The sequence below is a fragment of the Oxyura jamaicensis genome, chromosome 3, assembly GCF_011077185.1.
Source record: "Oxyura jamaicensis isolate SHBP4307 breed ruddy duck chromosome 3, BPBGC_Ojam_1.0, whole genome shotgun sequence".
NCBI classification, from domain to species: domain Eukaryota; kingdom Metazoa; phylum Chordata; class Aves; order Anseriformes; family Anatidae; genus Oxyura; species Oxyura jamaicensis.
Window position 1 is genome coordinate 51,984,796 of NC_048895.1, and position 21,027 is coordinate 52,005,822.

At 35.7% G+C, this 21,027-nt stretch overlaps 1 protein-coding gene across 1 annotated transcript in view; it reads left to right on the forward strand.

The window, feature by feature from the left end:
* ESR1 (estrogen receptor 1) overlaps positions 1–21,027 on the forward strand; it is a 167,171-nt gene that overhangs the window by 73,482 nt on the left and 72,662 nt on the right. Inside the window, 1 exon segment of the mRNA XM_035322974.1 lies at positions 8,496–8,686. Within this exon segment, the coding sequence (XP_035178865.1) occupies positions 8,496–8,686 (191 nt within the window).

The following is a 21,027-nucleotide window of genomic DNA, read 5'->3' on the forward strand; positions in this document are numbered from 1 at the left end:
CTTATCAAATATTGTGGCTATTATGACATCTCTCAATTGGTTCTTTAAAGATATGGTTCCGGTTGTCATTTATCCCAATGGCAAAGTGTCCCAGTGCACAGAACCCTGGCAGTCCAGTGGGACTGGTTACTTTGATGAGGGCTTGCATTGTAAGTGAGGTAGTCCCAGTCCAGAGGAGAAAACATGTAAATACAAGTCACATAAGGCAAGGCTATTTATGTAAATTACATTTCATAGTTTTAGAGGTATTATAAATATATTTTTTAATTAAAATATTTGAATTCTCTTTAGACCAACTTGAAACATCGTCGTGGCAGACAGTTATGAAGGGTTTAGAGAGAGGTAGAAGAGTGGAAACTTCCAGCCCAGGACACAAGGCAAATAAATAGTAATGGAGGGGGGAAGGAGAGCTTTGCAAGAGGAAACTGTGGGGAGTCTGGACACAGGAGAAGTAGCCAGGGGAGTCTCTCCAGGCATTAGATGAGAGGAATTTGCTCTATCTGGACAGGAAGGCTGATACTGGAATGAAAAGGTAGAGGTAAGTGTAAGAATGGGAAAAGAGGAGCTGGGTAGATCAGGCAAGAGTATTTGAAAAAAGAACAGCTGCACAAAGACTAGGCAGACATGGTCATTGGTAGCAATAGCATAAGCCTCTATGTATTTTCTATATTTTACTTCACCTAACCTGAAGCAGTGACTTGGAGTGTCACTATTCACATCTGTAAACAAGTATCACTGGAATCCTTCCTCTGCTGCTCGGGTAGTGAGTGAGAGTCTTTTCTTGCTGTTGCCTCCTGCATTAAGGCAAGTGAGAGGTATGCCAGTATGTTCCAGATCTGCTCTCTGTGACTTTAAATACAAAGCAACGGATACTTTTTTTTTTGTTCTTTGTTTTACTCAATGTCCTCTTCAGAAGTTGCACACAGAATAAACATTTTGCAACATGTATTTTTAATAAGCCCAAATTGAGATGACCTGTGCAAATCTATTTGATCAACTTTGTGCTTCCACTTTCTGATATGATGATGATTATTATAATGTTCATAATTATAGGATAACCATAAGTGAACAACTACCTCAGTATATGAAAAATATCAACTCTGGAATGTGTCATGCTTATATAGTGAAATATGACACTGTTTGTAAATTCTCTACTTCTTTCTCACAATTACTGGTAACTAAAACAAATTATGAGACAAAAATTCCAACTATTATTATGTGAAAGCAGCTGATTGCTGGCTTGAAGAACTGAATTCTTTGTCTAACTCTGCCACAAATCCTTCTGTGAAGTTTAGAAATCTTTTAAATCAAATTCTTCACAAGTAGTCTTATGTTGTATTATAATTTTCTTTGTGCTGAATGCAAGTCCTACAGTCTGATTTATGTAAGTGCTGAACATTTACCCTTGCAGCTGCAGACAACGGAAGTAGCACTCTGAACATATAAAATGCTATTTAATGGTGGGTACTTAAAATCTCGGGTTTGCATATGACTCTGTGTATACTTTTGACCTTAATCTCTCTCAGCCTAATTTTTCATCCTTTCCACTCACAGAAGTATTGAAAAAAAGTACATTCACTAGCAGTTGTCAAACACTCAAATGCTACAGTGGCATGGAAGTACTGGAAAGAAATTAATTCTGATGTTATAGTTGAATTCAGATAGTGTGCTGATAGTAAGGGTGATTAGGAAAAAGACAAAGGCAGAATAGCTGCTCACTTAATAAAGACTCTCTCTTCTGTGTACTGATGAATTTTTACCCCATGAAAAGTATGTTCATATAATTAAAGATAATATACATATGCACAGGAGGGATAAATGAAGGTCTCAGTTGTGTTTGCAAGGTGTAGTTCAGCTACATGCTATATTTAAAATCCTAATCTTCCTTTAATGTATATTGTCTTAAAGCACGTGTGTCTTATGTACAGCAAGAAATTATTAGCATTCTGTTTATAAGAAAAAACAAAACAAAACAAAACAAACAAACAAAAAACAGAAAACAAAATTGCCAATGCTTCAGAACTGTTTGAGTTCTGGGCTGCTCTGTGACATACAGCTACAACATCACTCTTCACATAAGATTAATGAAAATGACCCTGTGAGTTTTAATTTAGATTCCAACAACACTGAGAAATAGAGTGAAACAAAAATAATTTCTCAGTATTTACAAGATCAAGATCCATTTTAGCTTGTTCCAAAGATTTTGTTTTGTTTTGTTTTGTTTTTGGTAGGAATTCAAATTTCAGACCTGTTGAACAGTCAAACAGATCGAGTGCCTTCCCCTTTTAAAGAATCACCTTACCACCACCCCCTAGGAAACTGTCTACATTGTTCAGAAAAATTGGACAAACTTCTCTGTTAGTCAAGGGGGATCAACTGCAAAATGGTTAGTTTACGTTTCTAAAACAGGAAACACCAATCATGGGAATGAGAATATGGGAAAATTAAATACTGAAAACATCAAAATTCAGGTGTTAAGCATATGATTGGGCTCCCTGACTCTGCCATCAACTGGAAAGTGTGGCTGGAGATGCCATGGTTACTGTGCATAGGCACGCCTCACTAGATTTTAATGCAGTCTGAAGATAGTAGTAGTAGATCTGAGAAAAAAAAAAAAAAGTAAAAAATGAAGGTTTAAGGGACTGAAAGGGTGCTCAAATTTATGCTGACTTTTGCAAATACCGCTGAAAAATGTAGGATAATTTTTTCAGACATGAAATCATAAATTTTGCCATATCCAAATACAGTACTTCAGTCACTCACTTTAAAATTAACATTACTTAAGGATGAAGAAAGAGGATTAATACCATACAAAATGCTTAATTTCATTGAATAAGCAGTTTTGATGACCTAATAAGGTATGTTTTTGTTTTCATGTTGGGAGACCTTGTCTGCAACAGTACCATTTGCTGGACCATACCAAACTATTTTTCCTGTTATTTTAGTTTAGCCATCAAATCAAAGCACTGATTTGCAATCCATACAGGGACCTGAATTTCATTCTGATCCTTCTCACTCTATAGCTTATTATTTTTGCCTGGAAACAGAGATATTAACTTGAAGGTGATCAGGGAATAATAAGCTGAGGATAATGGAGAAGAAAAGCTTGCAAGTATATTAGTTAACTAAACCAGACTAGGACATGGGCATGGGCATGGGCATCAATATGATGTCTCTTACCACTTAATAGTTTCATACTGGGGGGGGATTGGGAGGGGGGGGGTGTGGAAGACGGGAGGGGAGGTGTTGGCCTGGCTGAATGACCTTCTCCCAGGTCATGGCTCAGGTCAGAACTATGCAAAAGTCTTCCCCCTTGGCAGCATAGAAGAAATCATCCTATTTTGGGGAAGCCACGGACTAGGAATTGGCCAAACTTTATCACCAGTGGAGGCTCAGACAAAGATTGCTGCTGGTTCCAGGTCCCGTTGCTAGAACCCAGCCTCACTGCTGTAAACCATCACATGCCAACAATGGTCTGGTTTGGGGCCACCTCCCGAGGTCCTGTGTAACCTAACATATCCTGTGATTCCATCTGTCTGATACGCAACTCCAAGTGACACCTCTTTTTCTCCCTCTCTACCTCCCTCTCCTCTTCCCTCCCCCACCTTACTTCCCCTCCATCTTCAAGTTGTATTTAGCTAAATTACAGCCCTAGACATTTGGGGATACTCATTTCAAGCCAACATTTTCATTTGGAAAGCATTTTTTTTTTTTTTTCCAGATTCATTGGAGCTATTTTCTGAGAGTACAGTTTTGAGGCACTTAATGTGCAATTTTCTGTTTGTATATTTGGTTGTTCCTACTGCAGTACTTCTCCTTGAGATGTCTTTTAAATATCTTCAAACATTTAATTCTAGGTAAATAATCTTTTATAAAAATTTTGCACCATATGGAAATGCACATTCTAAAAGGAAGTTAATTAATTTCATACTGAATAACATAATATTGTTAGAATAAGCCCAGTGTGTGGAAATCATTGTTCCTGCTAGACCTTGGTTGCATTTGAACTGAGCATTGTTTTTGAGGCTTTTTACACTGGGGATTTCTGTCCATTTTGGTAAGAAAAAAAAAATAGCATCTGCAGATTAAATTTTCTTGCAGAAAGTAAATTCAGAAAACTAGTCTGTATCCGGGTGTCTCCTTTAACAGCTTAAAAAAATGTCCCCTTAAGAACCTCCCCCTCCTATGAAAACTCTTGATTTCACAGAAAGCTGGGTTTATGAATAAATTGGGCCTTACCTCACTCTTGGCTGTTTTGTGTACTGTGAGTTGGTCTAAATTCATTCTGCCTCCCAGTCAGTGTTATTATGCAAAAAGCGAGTTTACATTACAAAACTTTAATTGCAACATGTACACATTCCTTTTACCTTACAGTCAACATGGGGTTAAAGATCTCTTGGCTGCTTTAGAGTCCTGGATGATCAACAAATGTTTAAAGCAGAATTTTGTTTGCAAACAAATTTACTGAAGAGCAGATTCAATGTGACATAGGTGTAAAACAGAAAAGTGAGCACAGAAGAGTTTGTCCTGCTCTGTAGGTTCCAAAGATCTTTCCATTTTATATGTCTGCTTTATTATTACATTTGGAAAAGAGCAGTAAATCATGTGCTCCCTGAGGTTTTTTGCTTTCTAATCTATTCTGTTTTGCTGGGGACCTTGGATGGAGAGCTTTATCTTGGGTTTTCTTTCTTTTTTGATATATGTTTCTCTTTGTTAAAAATAGTTGACAAGAACTTATGGTCTTTTTTTTGTTGTTGTTTTTATTGTTTGCATAGATTACAAAGGAAATTGTTGAAAAGGTTCTGCTATTGTATTTTGGGAAGGATGGTCTTGCCAAAGTTATTTAAGTTGGGTTGGGTTGTTGCACTGTGTTCTCCAGAAGGCTAACCGTTGAAACCTAACTGAAAACTGGATGGAGAGCAGACTGTTATTTTTTGTCAAGAGACAGAGTCAGTGGTCTGTGATGTGCACTAGTTAGCAGCTGACTTACAGATGAAATTTGAGATGTTATTTCGATTTAGCAATCTCTGAGTTATTGGGATCCTCTTCTCCCAAAAGGTTGCCTCCTCATATTTTCGAATAAGTACTACAGTTGCAATAACACAATGTCTATTTATTACCAGGTCTCATTTCTATGGTTTAAATGGAAAAGGGTGGCAAGCTGTTATTTCTGGTGAGGATGTGGCTAGGGGTTTTCTAATTTGCTTCTGCTGTAGTTCACAAGAGCCTGAACATGATTTTGCAAGGCCAGTTTGCCTCAGTGTGGTGCTTGAGTGTCATGGATTTTGCTGGGTGTGGGGGCGTGGAAGCTGGCAAAGTCCTTTGGATTTATTTTGTTTTGTGAAGAGCTGCATCATCAAAAGATTTACACTGGTCTTTCAACATAACAAGTTTGTGAGGAGAAAGGCAATGAAGGTCTAAATCAACTATGAAATGCAGGGGTAGAATTGACAGTCGTGAGCAGTGGTATTATTCCCTTGTTTTTCTGTGATCCCTTGCACCACTGATCCTCCGTGTATTTACAGGAAGCAAACTGTCTTACATGCCTCTGCCTCTAGATTTCTTCTGAAAATATGGCTCTGATTCTGTGACTGACAGTCTGTGGAGTAGACTACCCTTAGGCAGCATGATAAAATACTTTACTACATCTTCTTTGTTACAGTTTATGCATCTTTTATTTTTTTTTTTTCTTTTGTATTTTACAATTTTTTGGGGGGTGAAATTTCTTATCCATTCTAGATAAGAGAAGCACTTTGGTTGTTGTTGTTCCAGGAATTCTTTCAGTCATTTATTATTATTCTTAAATGACATTTTAATAAAAATATATTTGTTAGCCTAGTCTTGATCTGAGTGAAAACAAATAGTTTGAAAAGGTGAGCATTTGAATAATCTGGATGAAGTGATGACTGATATTCTTTGGTATTTCTTTACTCTATTTTGGTTTTACCTATTGGTTGAAGTGTTTTGTTTTGTATCCAGCTAGGATTGCTTCAGGAAGTGGGTGGTGTTGGAAAGGTACTACATGTCCACAGAAATGCTGTTGTTTTGGAACTTGAGATTTTCTTCATTTTAGCATTTTAATGTGCTTTATAAAGTTAATTTAAAAGTTAGACTTTTATTTTTATTTCTTATTGATATGAATATTATTTTGGGAACCTTGTCTTATGTAACATGCATATTTGTAGCAGTTTTGAAGAAAAGATCCACATTTATGAATATCTTTGAGGTAGTCAGCCATATATAACTACCAGAATAGTTTATTGATGGTAAAATTATATTGAAAATTGTCCGATTGCTTGCTCTTTTACTTTAAATCGTAATATTTAAAATATTCTTGTAGTTATACACACCAAAAATATATTTTAAAAAATGCTTCATCTTGATTAATTTAAATTTATACTAAAGGGATGAATTAAGTGATGTAGCTGCAGGCAAGAGGGAATGGGGTAGAGAAGATGAGAAACATATCTGATCAGTGCTCAGTAGAAAAAAAAGAGTCAATTAAGTGAGGCACTGAGATAAAGCAAATTTAAAAGAAGATTCAGACCTGGAGAAAAATAAGAAAACTATCCAAGTTTGGCAGGTTTGGAAAGGTAATTACATGCCTACATATACGTACATATACTATGTAGGTGTTGCATATATAACGATTTATTAATGATATGTTTTTCACATTTTAACATCTGAAATAGGCAATTATTTTATCTTTTTAATTAATTTATTTTTATTTTTTTCCTGACTACTTCGGTAAACTCATGCTGTCAGATTCTGAGATTCTCTGGTTTTCCCACATCACTAAAAATCAGGGTTGTGGCATGTCAGCATTTCCCCATTTGCAGTTTCTTCCATCTTGCACAGGTCCTAAGGGAAACAAAAATGTTAAAATAAATTTCCCAAATTAACTGGTATATAAAGTCTGTTAAAGAACTTTTGGTTTTAAAAATGTGGATTTGCTGAATGATGCCAGTAAAAGATTGTGCTGTCTATTATGGCACAGCTGTCTGTTTCTCCAGTAACTGTTATTCATGCAAAAGTGTTCAATGCAAGTATATCATATACTTGCATTGGCAGAGACTATATATAAAAAGTTTCCAGAAGATGGCTGGAAGCTCGCATGAGATCATATGGGTGGCTTTGTCTGGTATAAAGCTTTCAGGAGATAGACTGTAGCAGGAGGTTTTGGGGAATTTTGCCTAGATGAAAGAGAATGGTTTAGTGTAAGTCATCAGAAAGCTGTTAGTTAGAAAGCTGTAGGGGAGTGTTAGTTTGGAGCAGGAGGTGCTGTTGGTGCCAGATGCCTCAGTTCATCAAAACACAGTAAGAAGTGTTTTCAGTGCACTGAAGAAGGGAATATGGCAATTTTAAATATACATGGAGAAATATGAAGGAGAGCCCCAGTTTCCTAGTTCAAAAACATGTTTGAGAAAAGGTTGGAACTAAGGGGAGATAGGAGACACCTGTTTACTAACCAGCAATTAAAACATGCATGATAAGTGGGTAATTACTGTAAACAGTAGGATTCTTCATGCTTTAACTTGTATCATATTGTCACACACAAATGGATTTGTGTCTTGGAAAATTTATAGTGTAGACTCTTAACTGCAAAGCATGTCATGTGAGAGCTGTTTACCTTCCAGGAGCAATCTCAGAGATCACTGCTGTTCCTCTTGGTAATTTCACATCTTCTCATCTCGCAGTCTTGTTTATCAAGCTTGCAGCAACTACCTGTAATAACCTCTTACCAGATGTACCATTCATTGCCATTTATACTATAGATTTGCTCAGTTTTCATTCAGCATTTCACATACTGCACATGTGGCTCTGTATATTACTAGAACATAAATTCTTTGGCAATAACTTTTAAAGACTTTTCTTGTGGTAAAAACACTTCTTCATTTTTATATAAATTGCCTTATAATGAGAACAGGAATTATTTTATACCTTTGACGATATAAGGAAAGTTTTGATTTCTAATTGGGCAATAAGCCTTGAAAATAGCCTTGCAAAAGTGACTCGCAAATTGTGGTGCAAATATTAGGCAATTTTTGCTTTAGATTCTCAGATTCGTTACTGGTACTGCAAACATGCTGAACTCTTGGGACAGGAGCAGGTACACTTTTTTATTTTTTATTTATTTTTTATTTTATTTTTGGTGGGGTGGTGATTCTTTTGTAATATCCTGAGAAAAACTGATTACTTTATCAAATAATTTTTTTTTTATTTTTTTTTCAAGGTGCAGTGCCTAATAACATCAGTTTGATTTGTGAGGAATTTCTCCGTACCTTATTAGTTCTTCACCTTTCCAATTAGAATAGAAAAGAAAAAGATACAATACTTTTTGTTTGTTTGTTTGTTTTTTGTTTGGTGGGGGGGAGGGAGGGATCTCTTGTTTCTAAATTAGATGTACTCTTCCTTTTTCTCAGTCTTTAGGAGTGGATGAGACCTAACAATGCTGATTTTTTTTTTTTTTTTTTTTTTTTTTTTTTTTTTTTCAGGCCAAGCTCTGATAGCAGGCGTCACAGCATCCGAGAGAGGATGTCCAGTACTAATGAGAAAGGAAGCCTATCCATGGAGTCCACCAAGGAGACCCGGTACTGTGCTGTGTGCAACGACTATGCTTCAGGCTACCATTATGGGGTCTGGTCTTGTGAGGGCTGCAAAGCTTTTTTCAAAAGGAGTATTCAAGGTAATAAGCTGTTTAAGTGAGTCACCTTAACTGTTTACTCCTGAGGAAGCTAGCTGAGATTGCAGCCTGAGCCCAGGACAATGACATTTATTGGATTTTCATTAGAAGCTACTGTGCTCTCCCATATATGTTTTGCTCTGTATTTGGTGAACATTTCTAACAGATATATATTATGTTGTTATTTAGCCCAAGATTAATGAGGGAAGATTAAAGCTTCTGTGTATTTATCTTGGTTTCTGTATGTCTGACTATGGAGGTAGTAAGAAATCTAATTTAAAAATCCATATTGGATCAAGATGATCACTCTTTCAGTCTATGTATATCTCTTTTCTGTGATTAAGTTCCTAACCAAAACTTTTTTTTTTTTTTTTTGAGAATTCCTTCTCAGATGAAGATTAATTCATGTTGGTTGATTTCTTAATCTTAATTCAATGTTCCATGATGAGCAAAATGGTTCAATCAAAACCTCAGCTACTTGCAGATCTGTCTTTTGAGACCCAATGTTGAAAAGGAATGTATCCTTGAAGAAATAATATTTGCATCTCTCAGTAAAGCAGGGCTTTGAACTATACACAGAATGATATAGTTCACAGCCTTGTCATGACTAAAAGTGTTCTGTGTAAAATGTCCACTGGATTAGAGGGCATCGAACAGAAACAGTGTTAATTACTGTGACTAAGATAATTCTTGATTAAAATCCCTGGCATATATGGAATGGCTATTTTTTTTTTTTTTGCTTTGTTCAACACAACTGAGTAAGAACAAAGTGTGATTCTACTGAATATCCTATTCTGTATCTAAGTATTACTGTGAAGATGAATATAAAACAAATTTCTTCCTTTCCAAATAAATAGAAAACTAGCAAAGTGCTGCGCTTTTGTTAGGTTTCTATAGTTTTTTACATTCCCAGGTGATATAAACATAGAGAAATTCCTGTAGCCCTTTTTTTGAAGTAAACATAGCAAAAAACAGTTTTTACCTTATATCACTAGGTGTGATTATTGCCTGTTTTGTCAAAAGACTACTGCAGAGTTGGGTTAAATAAGACTTCCAGCATTCAGCTCAAGAACTTTTCCAAGCTTATAGAAAAAAAGTAAAAGATTGGCTGCAGGGTAGACGTTGATGAAATGATTTGAATGTCAGTGATTAGTTAATAGTTACTTGTATTTCTGCTTTTCCAAATTCATCTAAGTGACTTTTAGAAAAGAGTGGTTACAGCCAGAGGTCAATAATAAGCCAGACTGGAGGGAGAAAGGATGAAATGCTTTTCACTTAACATCAGAATAACGTATTTAAACTTATGAAGAAGGAACAATGGTTCCTTCAGTTGAGTGATTTTTCATTTTAAGTCCCCTGCCTGAATCAGAATTATTTCTAGAATTTTGGAATTCTATACTTGAACTAGAATTGAACTGTCATCTTACCCAAAACAACTTCTTTTTAAATGATTTCACTGAGAGGGTGATTTTGCACTGGAACAGGATCCCCAGTGAAGTAGTCACTTCACTGAGTCTGTCTGAATTCAAGAAGAGATTGGATTGTGCACTTAGTCACATGGTCTAAACCTTTGGGTAGACCTGTGTGGTGCCAGTAGTTGGACTTGATGATCCTTATGGGTCCCTTCCAACTCGGGATATTCTATGATTCTATGATTCTATGATTCTTTCCTAGCTTCTATTTATCATTTAGATCAATATGAAGTAGACAATAAATTGCTTAATTTTGTACCAGTGTAACTTGCTTGTGGGTGACCCATCAAAAAAATAAAATTGAAGTATTCTTATGTAAAAGTAAGAGTTAGTTATCAAATAACTGTATGGAACAGATCTTGAGCTTTTGGCCTTTACAGATGAAGAAATGAGTCTGACTGTTTCACTGAGTTCCATGACTCTACTTAAAAATTTTGGGTGATTCTGCCCTAGATGAAGGGTAGAATCTTACAGTCCTCAACAACAGATCTGTTATCTGTTTGTGCTACAGTACATGATAATTTGTAAATTTAGTTCTTGGTTAATTTACATACTTAATATAATTTTTAAGTAGGCAGGCTTTAAAAATGTAAAGCTTAAATCTTCAGTGTCCCATAAAATGCTTTTCTTAATTATTAAATCATGCTTACTCTAATTTAATTAGAGTAATTTAAACTCTAATTTTAAATTTTAACTCTAATTCCTTCTTGCCCTATTCCTCATGAGCATGAAGAAAGTTTACTGTAACAACCTTTTACATAGTTGAAGACTGTTATCATATCTTTCCTCAGTCTTCTAGTCTTGTTTTTTTTTTTTTTTTTTTTTTTTTTTTTTAGACTAAAAAAATGCAATTCTTTTTGCAGGACATGTTTTCTAGACTTCTGATCCCACTTGTTACACTCCTCAGAACTTTCTCCAATCGATCCACATCTTTTTTTTTTGGACAACAGCTATCATAAGAAATGACATCCACTAATATCAAGAAAATAATCCAAGGATTTGAGTACTTGTGAGAGAATTGTGATATTTTGATCACAGATGGTATAAAAAGCCCTCTAAAGGGATTTTAAAGTCATAGGTGCTCGATCTTGATGAACTAAGGGAGTTTTTGAATTTCCTACAGGATTTGGAAAAGATGTCTACTTTGGCAATTACATGTTCTCATTGGACGTGTATCCAATTTACAGGAATGTCAGTAGTTTTTAGACTGAGCATACATGCAAAAACATGCCATTTACCTTTCATATGGTAATAATTTTAAAGAGATTGTGATTGGATATCTAGGAATGAATATTACTAATTTGTAGAAAAATATGTGGAGTAAATATTTTATCTCCCTTGTATATATGACATATATTCCTAAAAAAGGGTAAAGAATTTTCTGGGATTTAACAGTATTGAGGCAAACAGGACGGAGTTTTTTTTTTTTTTTTTTTTAATAAACAAAAGTAATACAGTACTTTTTCAGCAATTATTTTTGTTTTTGTGTATAGAATATCTTTAAGTGCCAAAGAACCATGTTACTTTTGTTCTTTACTGTCCTGTATTTTCCAATATATGTATAGATACAGAGTAGACTGGCTATTTTTATGTTTCCCATTAGAGATTTCATAGAATTGCCATAATGAAGATGGTTGTTCTTAATATATTGTAGTCAAAACTACTATATGGTTCTTAATAGAGCCACAGGAAAAAGTGTGTGAGTACAGACATGAATGAGCTGGGGTAATCTGTTTTCCTCACTGTGTAATGTTATCTTCAGTGGTATGTTTGGTTTACCTATTTGCATAAGTAACTACTAAAATTTTGTGAAAACTCACATCTACATTGGACCTTACCAGAAATGGAGATGGATAGCTTCATTTTTGTTTTTATCCAGAGGGTTTGGGATGGTTCTGGAGATATTTTGTGATTTTTTTTTTTTTTTCCCCAGCAGTTAATGCTTAGAAGGCAACCTGAAGTAGTATTTGTCTCTCAACTGTCTCTCAATACTTGCAGCTGTTCAATTTTCTTTAAATAGCAGATGATTGGTGAAAATCTCAACTGCCTCCTGAAATTTCCAGTGTCAGTCCATTTTGTTAGTTTATGTCACAAAAGTGATTTGGGACTTTGTTTTGAGAAAACACTGTGCAGACTGATATTAATATATAAAGTTTTATGTGAAGGAAAAATCATATGACACCAAGAACATTGTGTTGCTTGGTGATAGAAGAATGCTTTATTCTTTGCCCAGCATATGTAGCCTTCAGGAATGTACTTGGTCAACTGACTTGAATCCAGAGGCATAACAAGCAGTCACATCACAGCATGCTGTACTTCTCTATTAAAATATTTATGGATTTTAAGATCGAAAGGGGCCATTAGATCATTAAGTCTGGTCTCTTCTCAATATAAACTTTATATGCTATCAATGTGCAGAACCCAGTAGCTTGGTGGAAGTAAATCTTTTAGAAGATGCTTAGCCTTGATCTGTTGGCTCAAGAGCTTTTGTATGATGATTTCTTATTCTAATGTCCTCCCACCTGCTAAAAAAAATCTATTTAAATTGCTTTGTCTTTTATATCACATCCACAAAGTAGTCTTAGTACCTAGTATCTCCTCCATGTGGGAGGTTCTTACAACTTAAGTTGTTACAGCCAAATCACCTTGATATCTTAAGTAAACAAAAGTGCTTGAGTCACTCGCTGTATATCTTTCTATTTTCTGGATCACTTCCTTTGTCTTTAGACCTTTTCTAATTCCCCCGTAATAGCCTCTTTAAAATCTATATATTGGAATTGGATGAATTGTTTCAAAATCAGCCTTACAAATGCCATTTACAAATTCAAAATCCCCTTGTGACTCACACATTCTTTCTACCTCCTAATTATCTTGTTATTTAGAAAGCCACCAAAGGGACAGGAAGAAATTAATCTTAGCATCTCTGACTGGGGGGGGGGGGGGGGGGGGGGAAGGGAGACAGGGGGGCAGGGGGGAAGGGATTTGAGAGATACATTGAAGGGGATCTTGATTTCAGAACTGCCAAAGTATCTTAGAAATCCCCATTTATATTTTCCTGTTTCTGTCATAAGCTCTTCTGATTTGCCTTTTCCTCACAGCTATATATTCAGACAAAAATCTAGAAAGTTTCACAGATATTACAAATATTCAGTTAAGAGTTACTGCATGATGCAAGGCAGTACCAGCCCAGCAAGAATAGGCTGGCAGCTGAGAATGTATGAATTGCCATGCTGAGGAATAGCAGAGGGCTGCCATTAGTGTCTTGAATCACGGAGATATAGTGGTCTTTGAAGTGCAGGAATTCTTGAAGCTGGGAAGTATTTTAGTTGTGTGTTGTGAACATCAACTGTAGTTAACTGTTATGCCTTATGAACATCAAGTAGGAGAGTTTTGGCAGTAGTCTTGGAGTGTTATCAATTGTTTTAACTTCACAGAGATAGAGCTGTGCTCTATTCAAAGTATGTATTTCAAATTTTAGTGCTAGGAGTGGTAGTAAGACATATTTTCATCTGAGCTGGGGAGAAGACTTTCACTGGTAAAGCATGCCTAATAAGTGGATGGTTTCAATTGCTAGAGTGCAGCAATTGAAATATCACCAATTTGAGGGTGGTGTTCTGAAATTTTCCCTATAACTTTCCATTATTACGTTCTGTTTTCATGGTATTTTTGTAATCTGCTTGATAACAGTTGCAAATTCTGTACTGATCCTGCAGCCAAGAAGACAGAAACTCCTGCTTGTTAAGACTGCTTGTATGCTGATTCTATGAGTTGCCAGCAGAAAGAGCAAAACTATAGGACAAAAGCCTAAGTGAGACTTGCAGAGGCAAACACAGCCTATAAACAGGGACTGCAGAGCAGAATCACACAGAATCACAGAATAGTCTAGGTTGGAAGAGACCTCCAAGATCACTGAGTCCAACCTCTGACCTAATGCTAACAAATCTTCCACTAAACCATATCCCTAAGCTCTACATCTAAACGTCTTTTAAAGACCTCCAGGGATGGTGACTCAACCACTTCCCTGGGCAGCCTATTCCAGTGAACAACCCGTTCAGTAAAGAAGTTCTTCCTAATATCCAACCTAAAGCTCCCCTGGCGCAACTTGAGCCCATTCCCCCTCATCCTGTCACCAGGCACGTGGGAGAATAGACCAACCCCCACCTCGCTACAGCCTCCCTTCAGGTACCTGTAGAGTGCAATAAGGTCACCCCTGAGCTTCCTCTTCTCCAGGCTAAACAGTCCCAGCTCCCTCAGCCGCTCTTTGTAAGACTTGTTCTCCAGACCCTTCACCAGCTTCGTAGCCCTTCTCTGGACATTAGCAGTATCTAATGTCAGGGTGGAAAATACACAGTTCCAGTTTGAGAGCTAGGTGACCGTTACAAGTTCGAAGTCTAGAAAATGTGTATTTGGAAAGACCAGAAGGGTTTAGGAATCATTATGACTGTTCTAATCACCTGTGATTCACCAGCTTCATCTGGAACTTTGTTTTATTTTTGTGTTTTTAGTATATATTTTCTAGAGCCTCTTGAGTTAAATACATGCTCTGGTCATTGCTTCCTAATGTGTATTTTGAATATCAGAATCCTAATTAACGGTGATCTTGTTACAGAAACTTGGGTGTTAAAAAGTAAGTGTCAATACTTCTTTTTTCCTAGTCAATGACATTTGAAAATGGTAATATTCCAGTGAATTTTAAATGCTACATTCAGCATAGATATGTCAGTGATTTAAGATGATTGCATCCAAGATGTTTCCTTATTTTTCATGGTCTAAGCAAATCATTGGACTGCAGTGAACCTTGAGCCCTAGTCCATCTTTCCATCCTGTGATAGGATCAACTATTGCTGATTCCTTACATGTTTGTTTACTTGCTTCCTTAAAACCTGTACCCTGATCCATTGTTTAACTCACCTTATCTCCGAAGGCTACTATGAAATTTGAATCTTCCTTCGTGCAGGTAAAGCTCGTCATTTATTTTCCTGTCTGTCAGAAAAATTAAAAAAATAAAAATAAAATTGTTCTCTTTTCCCCTTCAACAGCCTGTAGAGCACCAAAGATTGTTACCACGCTGTTAGAGATAAGTTATTTTTACCTAACCTGAATAGACCCAGTTTGTTCAACCTTTTCTCATGGGTTCTGTTTTCTAGCTTTCTAATCTAGTTGCTCTACTTGTCCAATTCTGGGCTCCTCAGTACAAGAGAGATATGGGCATACTGTTGAGAGTCCAACAAGAGTCCATTCTGTTGATTATGGGACTGCAGCATAACTCCTATGACTTTTTAGCCTAGAGAAGGGGAGGCTCAGGGGATATCTCATCAGTGTATGTAAAAACTTGAGGAGAGAACAGAGGACAAAGCCAGGACAGAGCCAGGCTTTATTCATTGGTTCCCATTGGCAGGACAAGAGGCAATGGCCACAAACTGGAACACATGAGGTTCCTCCTGAACATCAGGGAATGCTTCATTAGTGTATGGATGACTGAGCACTGGAATAGATTGCCCAGAGGGCTTGTAGTCTCCCTCCTTGGAAATATGCAAAAGACATCTGGACATGGTTCTGGGCAACCTGTTCTTGGTGGCCGTGTTTGAACAGGTGAGTTGGACAAGATGACCTCCAGACTTCTCTTGCAACATGAACCATTTGATATGGTTATATGATACTTTGTAGATTCTGAACTGTGTCCCGCTTTTTCTTTTATTTTTATTTTTTGAGGTATGTTTTCTATCTTTATGGTGCTTTACCAATGCTGAACAAAGTAATAGGATTATCTTACAAACCTAGCCAATGATATTCCTCTGTGGTGTTCTATTCTGTCACACTGTAATATTTGCCTTATTTATCAAAGCATGACACTGTTCACTCACAATCAGTGTGTGATGCAGAATAAACTCAAATGTTCTTTTCTACAGAAGAAACCACTTGTTTCCCATCTTGTTTTGTGCATCTGATTATTCCTGTTTTAATGCAATGATTTTTACTGGTCTTTGCTTTTACCTTATTTTATTTTATTTTATTTTATTTTATTTTTTTCCCATGTGCTATGCTTGACCAGTTTGCCAAGATTATTTTGAACTTTTATTCTGTAGACTCCTGTGGACTCCTGCCATTTATTTCAGATTTTTTTTTTTTCTGTCTGATTAGCAGAGAAGTCTGGTCTTTTCTCTTTTCTTACAACACATATTAAAATCATCTACCAGTGAATAACATTTAATGAAATAAATATGGGTTCATTACCCATTTCTGAAGAAGGACTTGATCTAGGAGAGATACCATGAAGCCTCATTCAGTATCAGCTTCCACTGTAACATTGAATTCTTGTAGTTATTCCCCAAGACCAGTTTTCTGACTAATCTAAACTATAGATAGCTGACATACGAAATGTTACTCCCAGGCTATGTTGAAAGCCTTTCTGAAGTTGGACAGCATACTTTAGCAGAAAGTAGAGAATTCTCACTGATTGTTATCTGATTTTATAAATGATTATGGGTTCTTCCTCCACCAAGACCAAAACTTTTTCCATTCTAGACAAAATTCCTAGCCCTTGGAGACTGTACTTAATGTAACCAGCTTTAATGGTGTTTTACTTCCTCTGAAATATTATGTTTGATTGTTGCATCTCTTCAAGCAACAAGTAAAGTTAAAGAGTATTTCATGTTTCAAGTATTTCAGGAATATTTAATTTGCAAATATTATTCCTAAATCAGTAACTCGGTGCTCGGCCTGTCAGCAGTTCAAAATATTCACTAAGGTAAAAAAAACAAAACAAACAAACAAACAAACAAAAAAAAGTTTGACATTTACAAATTACAGGAGGACATGCTTTTGTGTCCATCAGGAAAGTGCTTAACAGTTTCGTTTGGTTTCAGAGAGTGTGAAAGAAAATATGTTTTTGTAACCTCATTTAACTCACATGGATCTATAGATTTAAACTAATTCCATAAATTTCACTCACTTGAACTTTCAGGCTTTCTGCAGGTTAGATTTGTCCTTTGCATTCTCTTTGGAGAAGTGAAATCAAACTAGACAGAACTGTGTAAAATGATTAAATAACACTATTGGAAGTGCATGAAGTGATATAATTTCCAAAATGAAACTATTAAAAAACTTTGTGGAAGTATTAGTACTAGTTCAGGGTTACTGAAAAAAGAAAAAAAAAAAAAAAGAAAAAAAAAGAAAAAAGATCACTGAGTTAGAATGGCAATTATCTGCTGGAATAATTTAGTAACAGTTCTAGAAGATCTCTCGTCTGCATTCTTTATGTAAGATTATATATCTCTCAAAGACTTAATTTTAATTTAGTTAAAAATTATTGAAATAGTTGGACTTTGTTATAAATAACACAGGTACTCCCCACTCTAAAATGTGGCTGGAGATAGGTGGGGCAACAGACTAAGTTATCTTTGTTGACCCATCTGAATATAAAACGGATGAGTATAGTATAGAGTATGGATGGTATTAGAATATAAGCAACCCAACGAGCACATATCAGTGCTCCATATCAATAAATGAAAGAGTAACATAACTAGGTTTTATTTTGCATGAGAATGTGGTTCACAGGCAGCAAAGGGATTTTGTTGGAGTGCTGATGTTAAAGATCTATATGATAGTTTAACAAAATAAATGGCATTTTCTTTTACAGGGGGGTAACTGTGTGGATAAATACACTACAGCTCTGTACAATATTTACATTCTGTTACCCAGGATCCAAATATAAAGTAAGACCAGCCAAACTTATTCAATAGGTCTCATGAGAATCCAAAACATACCTGGAATAAAAATAGAGATATGCTAATTTTCCTGTTACCAACAACCTATTGGATTTTAAGTACACAAGAGTAATTTGCAATTGTTTTTACTTTTTGGCCTCATTAGTTGTGGGAGTTTTCTGTAGTAGAATTCTTTCCCTTCCCATTTTAGATCAAATAAACTGAAGCTAAAAAATGCCTGAGATATCATTCCAAATCTACAGGAATAAGATGTCCATGGCATGCCTGTGACTTTCTCTGAAAATGGTTCTTGTCCCTGCAGATATCATATTGAGATGGTTGTAAGTAATACATTGTGGGATTTTTCTTTTAACAGCTGTTGTTTTAATCATGTTCCAAGGATTAAAAACAATTGTGATTTATCAGATAAGGAAACAGAAACTATATGTCACACTCCTTGCCAGATTTTGTAGAGATTGGGATCTAGATTAGTGTCTTTTTTATATGTCATGCGGAAAAAAACATGATTCCTATTTTATTATCTTGTCTAAAATTAAAAAAGACAGGAATGATTTTGGGGTAGAATTAGACTTTGCATACAGAGTCACAAGGCTGAAATAGTCGATGAAACTTCAATTCAAGTTTTAGAGCTAAGGCCAGTAAGAAAAACTTCAAAATTATCTGCTGGGGTAGAAAATACAATTTTACATTTATATAGTTATACAGCTAAAACAGTGTTTTACTTTTTATATGTTACTTTTTCTCAATTTATATGTTCATGAGTTAATGAATTGGTGAGATGACAGCAGGTATGGTATGTTCAAGCAGTGTCTCTTCTCATTCTTCTTTTTTCATTTTTCCTGCTAGCTGAATAGTATATGGAAAGGGTAAAGGAAAGATCAGTATCATAATCATTTCATTTGATTTAACTGCTCATGTTAACAGTGCTGCACATATGCGAAGACAAGAATATTCCACTTGAAAATGAACACTCAGTTCATGGCATAAAACAGAACATATAGATTTTGACCTTTATTCCTTTCTCATTCTTTAGTGGCTCTGTGATCCTTCTGGCAGAGACGTGTGTAGAAGATGGACTTCCTTACAGGATGTAAAAGTATATTTTACAATCTAGGCCCTTTTCCTTACTGCTGTGGATAGAAATGCCTTGTGTATTTAAAAACAGAAGATTATTCATCTTCTCAGCAGGGCTGGGTAGTTGCTAAGAGAACCCAAGTTTCAAATCCAAAGACCTTGCTGAGGGTAATTAAGCTGTGAATGTGAGTGTCTGTGCTTATATAGGAATTAGGCATAACCTTCTGTTCTTTTGCAATTCCTGTTAGGACAGACCAGGATTTAAAAATCAATATGGAGTTTTATTGAGGCACTTTAACTTAAAATTGGTAAAACTTTTTATTTTACATTCAACATTTGTTCACATAGGGTTAGCATATACAATTATACTACTGTCCACGTGCATGTTTTCTTACAGTTTATGAAAAATTTCTTCTTGCTGTTGAGGCTATTCTTTCTAAGGTTTTATTTTTCTGAAACCTAGTCCACCAGCTCATCACTCTGTTCTTTGATTTGTACTTTAATGTGTGGATAAACTCCACACTGTAGCCTTCATTTCACCTGCGTTTATGAAATTTTGCTAATTTCACTATCAGAATAGGATCATAGAAGAACTTGGTGCTTTCAGGTAATGGCTAACCTGTCAGTTGCCTTATGTAGATAGGTAAAGAAAGTTGAAGAGATTTGTGTGATGTGAGGATTGAAATTATAAATAAATAAATAAAATGTATGGTGTGTCAATTCAACTACATCAGTTTAGGTTTCATACAAAATTTACCTAACTAAAAATGTTACTTTATTGGCTTTGTGCAATTAAGTGTCATTTAAGCATTCTTAAGCTGACATGTTGACTTCTTTGATTCATTTTGTTTGTACAACTTCTGTACTGCTTAAACTAATCATGCCCTTAGGCTAGTCTTGATGGTTACTGAAATATAATATGGAACTGCCTGTTTCTGTGTTATGCTAATTAATGTTAATATATTAATAGGACCCTAATTTCCATCCTTATTGGTCCAGGACAACATGGAGTCAGGTCTTCAAAGATGCAATTCAGTGAAACACTCCAACTTAGCATTAGCCACATACAATATGCTGGGAATACTAGCTAGAAGTACACAGATGCTTAAATGTTCTGATGAATGTAGTAACACTTAACTTTAAAGAAATATGAAGTGTTTTGCTGACTGAAACCCTCACAGATAAATCATCCTCCCACTCTAATTCAAGCATGCTCTGCTGTTGCATACACCACATGTACTGTGAGAGCCCTTAGACTAACAGCTATATGAGCGATGTGGAGATTAAACCAAGGTAATATATATATATTAGAGGGGCTCTACTCTAGAAAACTCAATGCCTTTATTTTTGTGTAGACTATCTAGTAACTTATTTTCCAAAAAAAAAAAAAAAAAAAACCAAACAAAAACAACCAAACAAAAAAACACAGCAAACCAGTAAGACCACAGAATCCAAGTGCCAAGTGCTTCCATTTATAAGTATCAGTGATCACCAAGGACATTACTTCCTCTCAGTATTCCTGTGATACCAATTATCCAAATGATCTAATTAGTCTCTCCTGTAGCCTATATTGTTCTTTGGATACCAAAAAAATGTGGTATAGGGCAGTTGAGCACCTGTTAATGTGACCCACTCTCAGGTTAATGATTACTACCAGTGAGAAATCCCTTCTAATACGTCAGATTGTTCAGAATCAGCTTTGCTGAAAGATGAGCTCTAAGGATAAAATGAAAAATAGAATAATTAAAAAACAATACACCTTGCAGTAGAGTAATTAAGTTTTATTACTTAAAACTATGAATAATTTTTGAGTTTTACCTATTCCTTAGTTGTGTTCTACCTTTTCTCATTCCATCCCAGCCCAAGCTAGACTGTACCCGCTCTTGTCTGTTCCTTGACAAAGAAACTTCCTTCCTCATTTCCCGTGACCAAGTCTGATGGTGTTGTCAGGAAGCTGGAAATGGTCCTGCCTTCCTTCCTTCATTTCTGTCCTGTTCTGCCCTTATTCATGTCATAATAATTTCTGCTGTATACTTTAATTATCTAACACTAACATTGTCTCCAAGTTGCT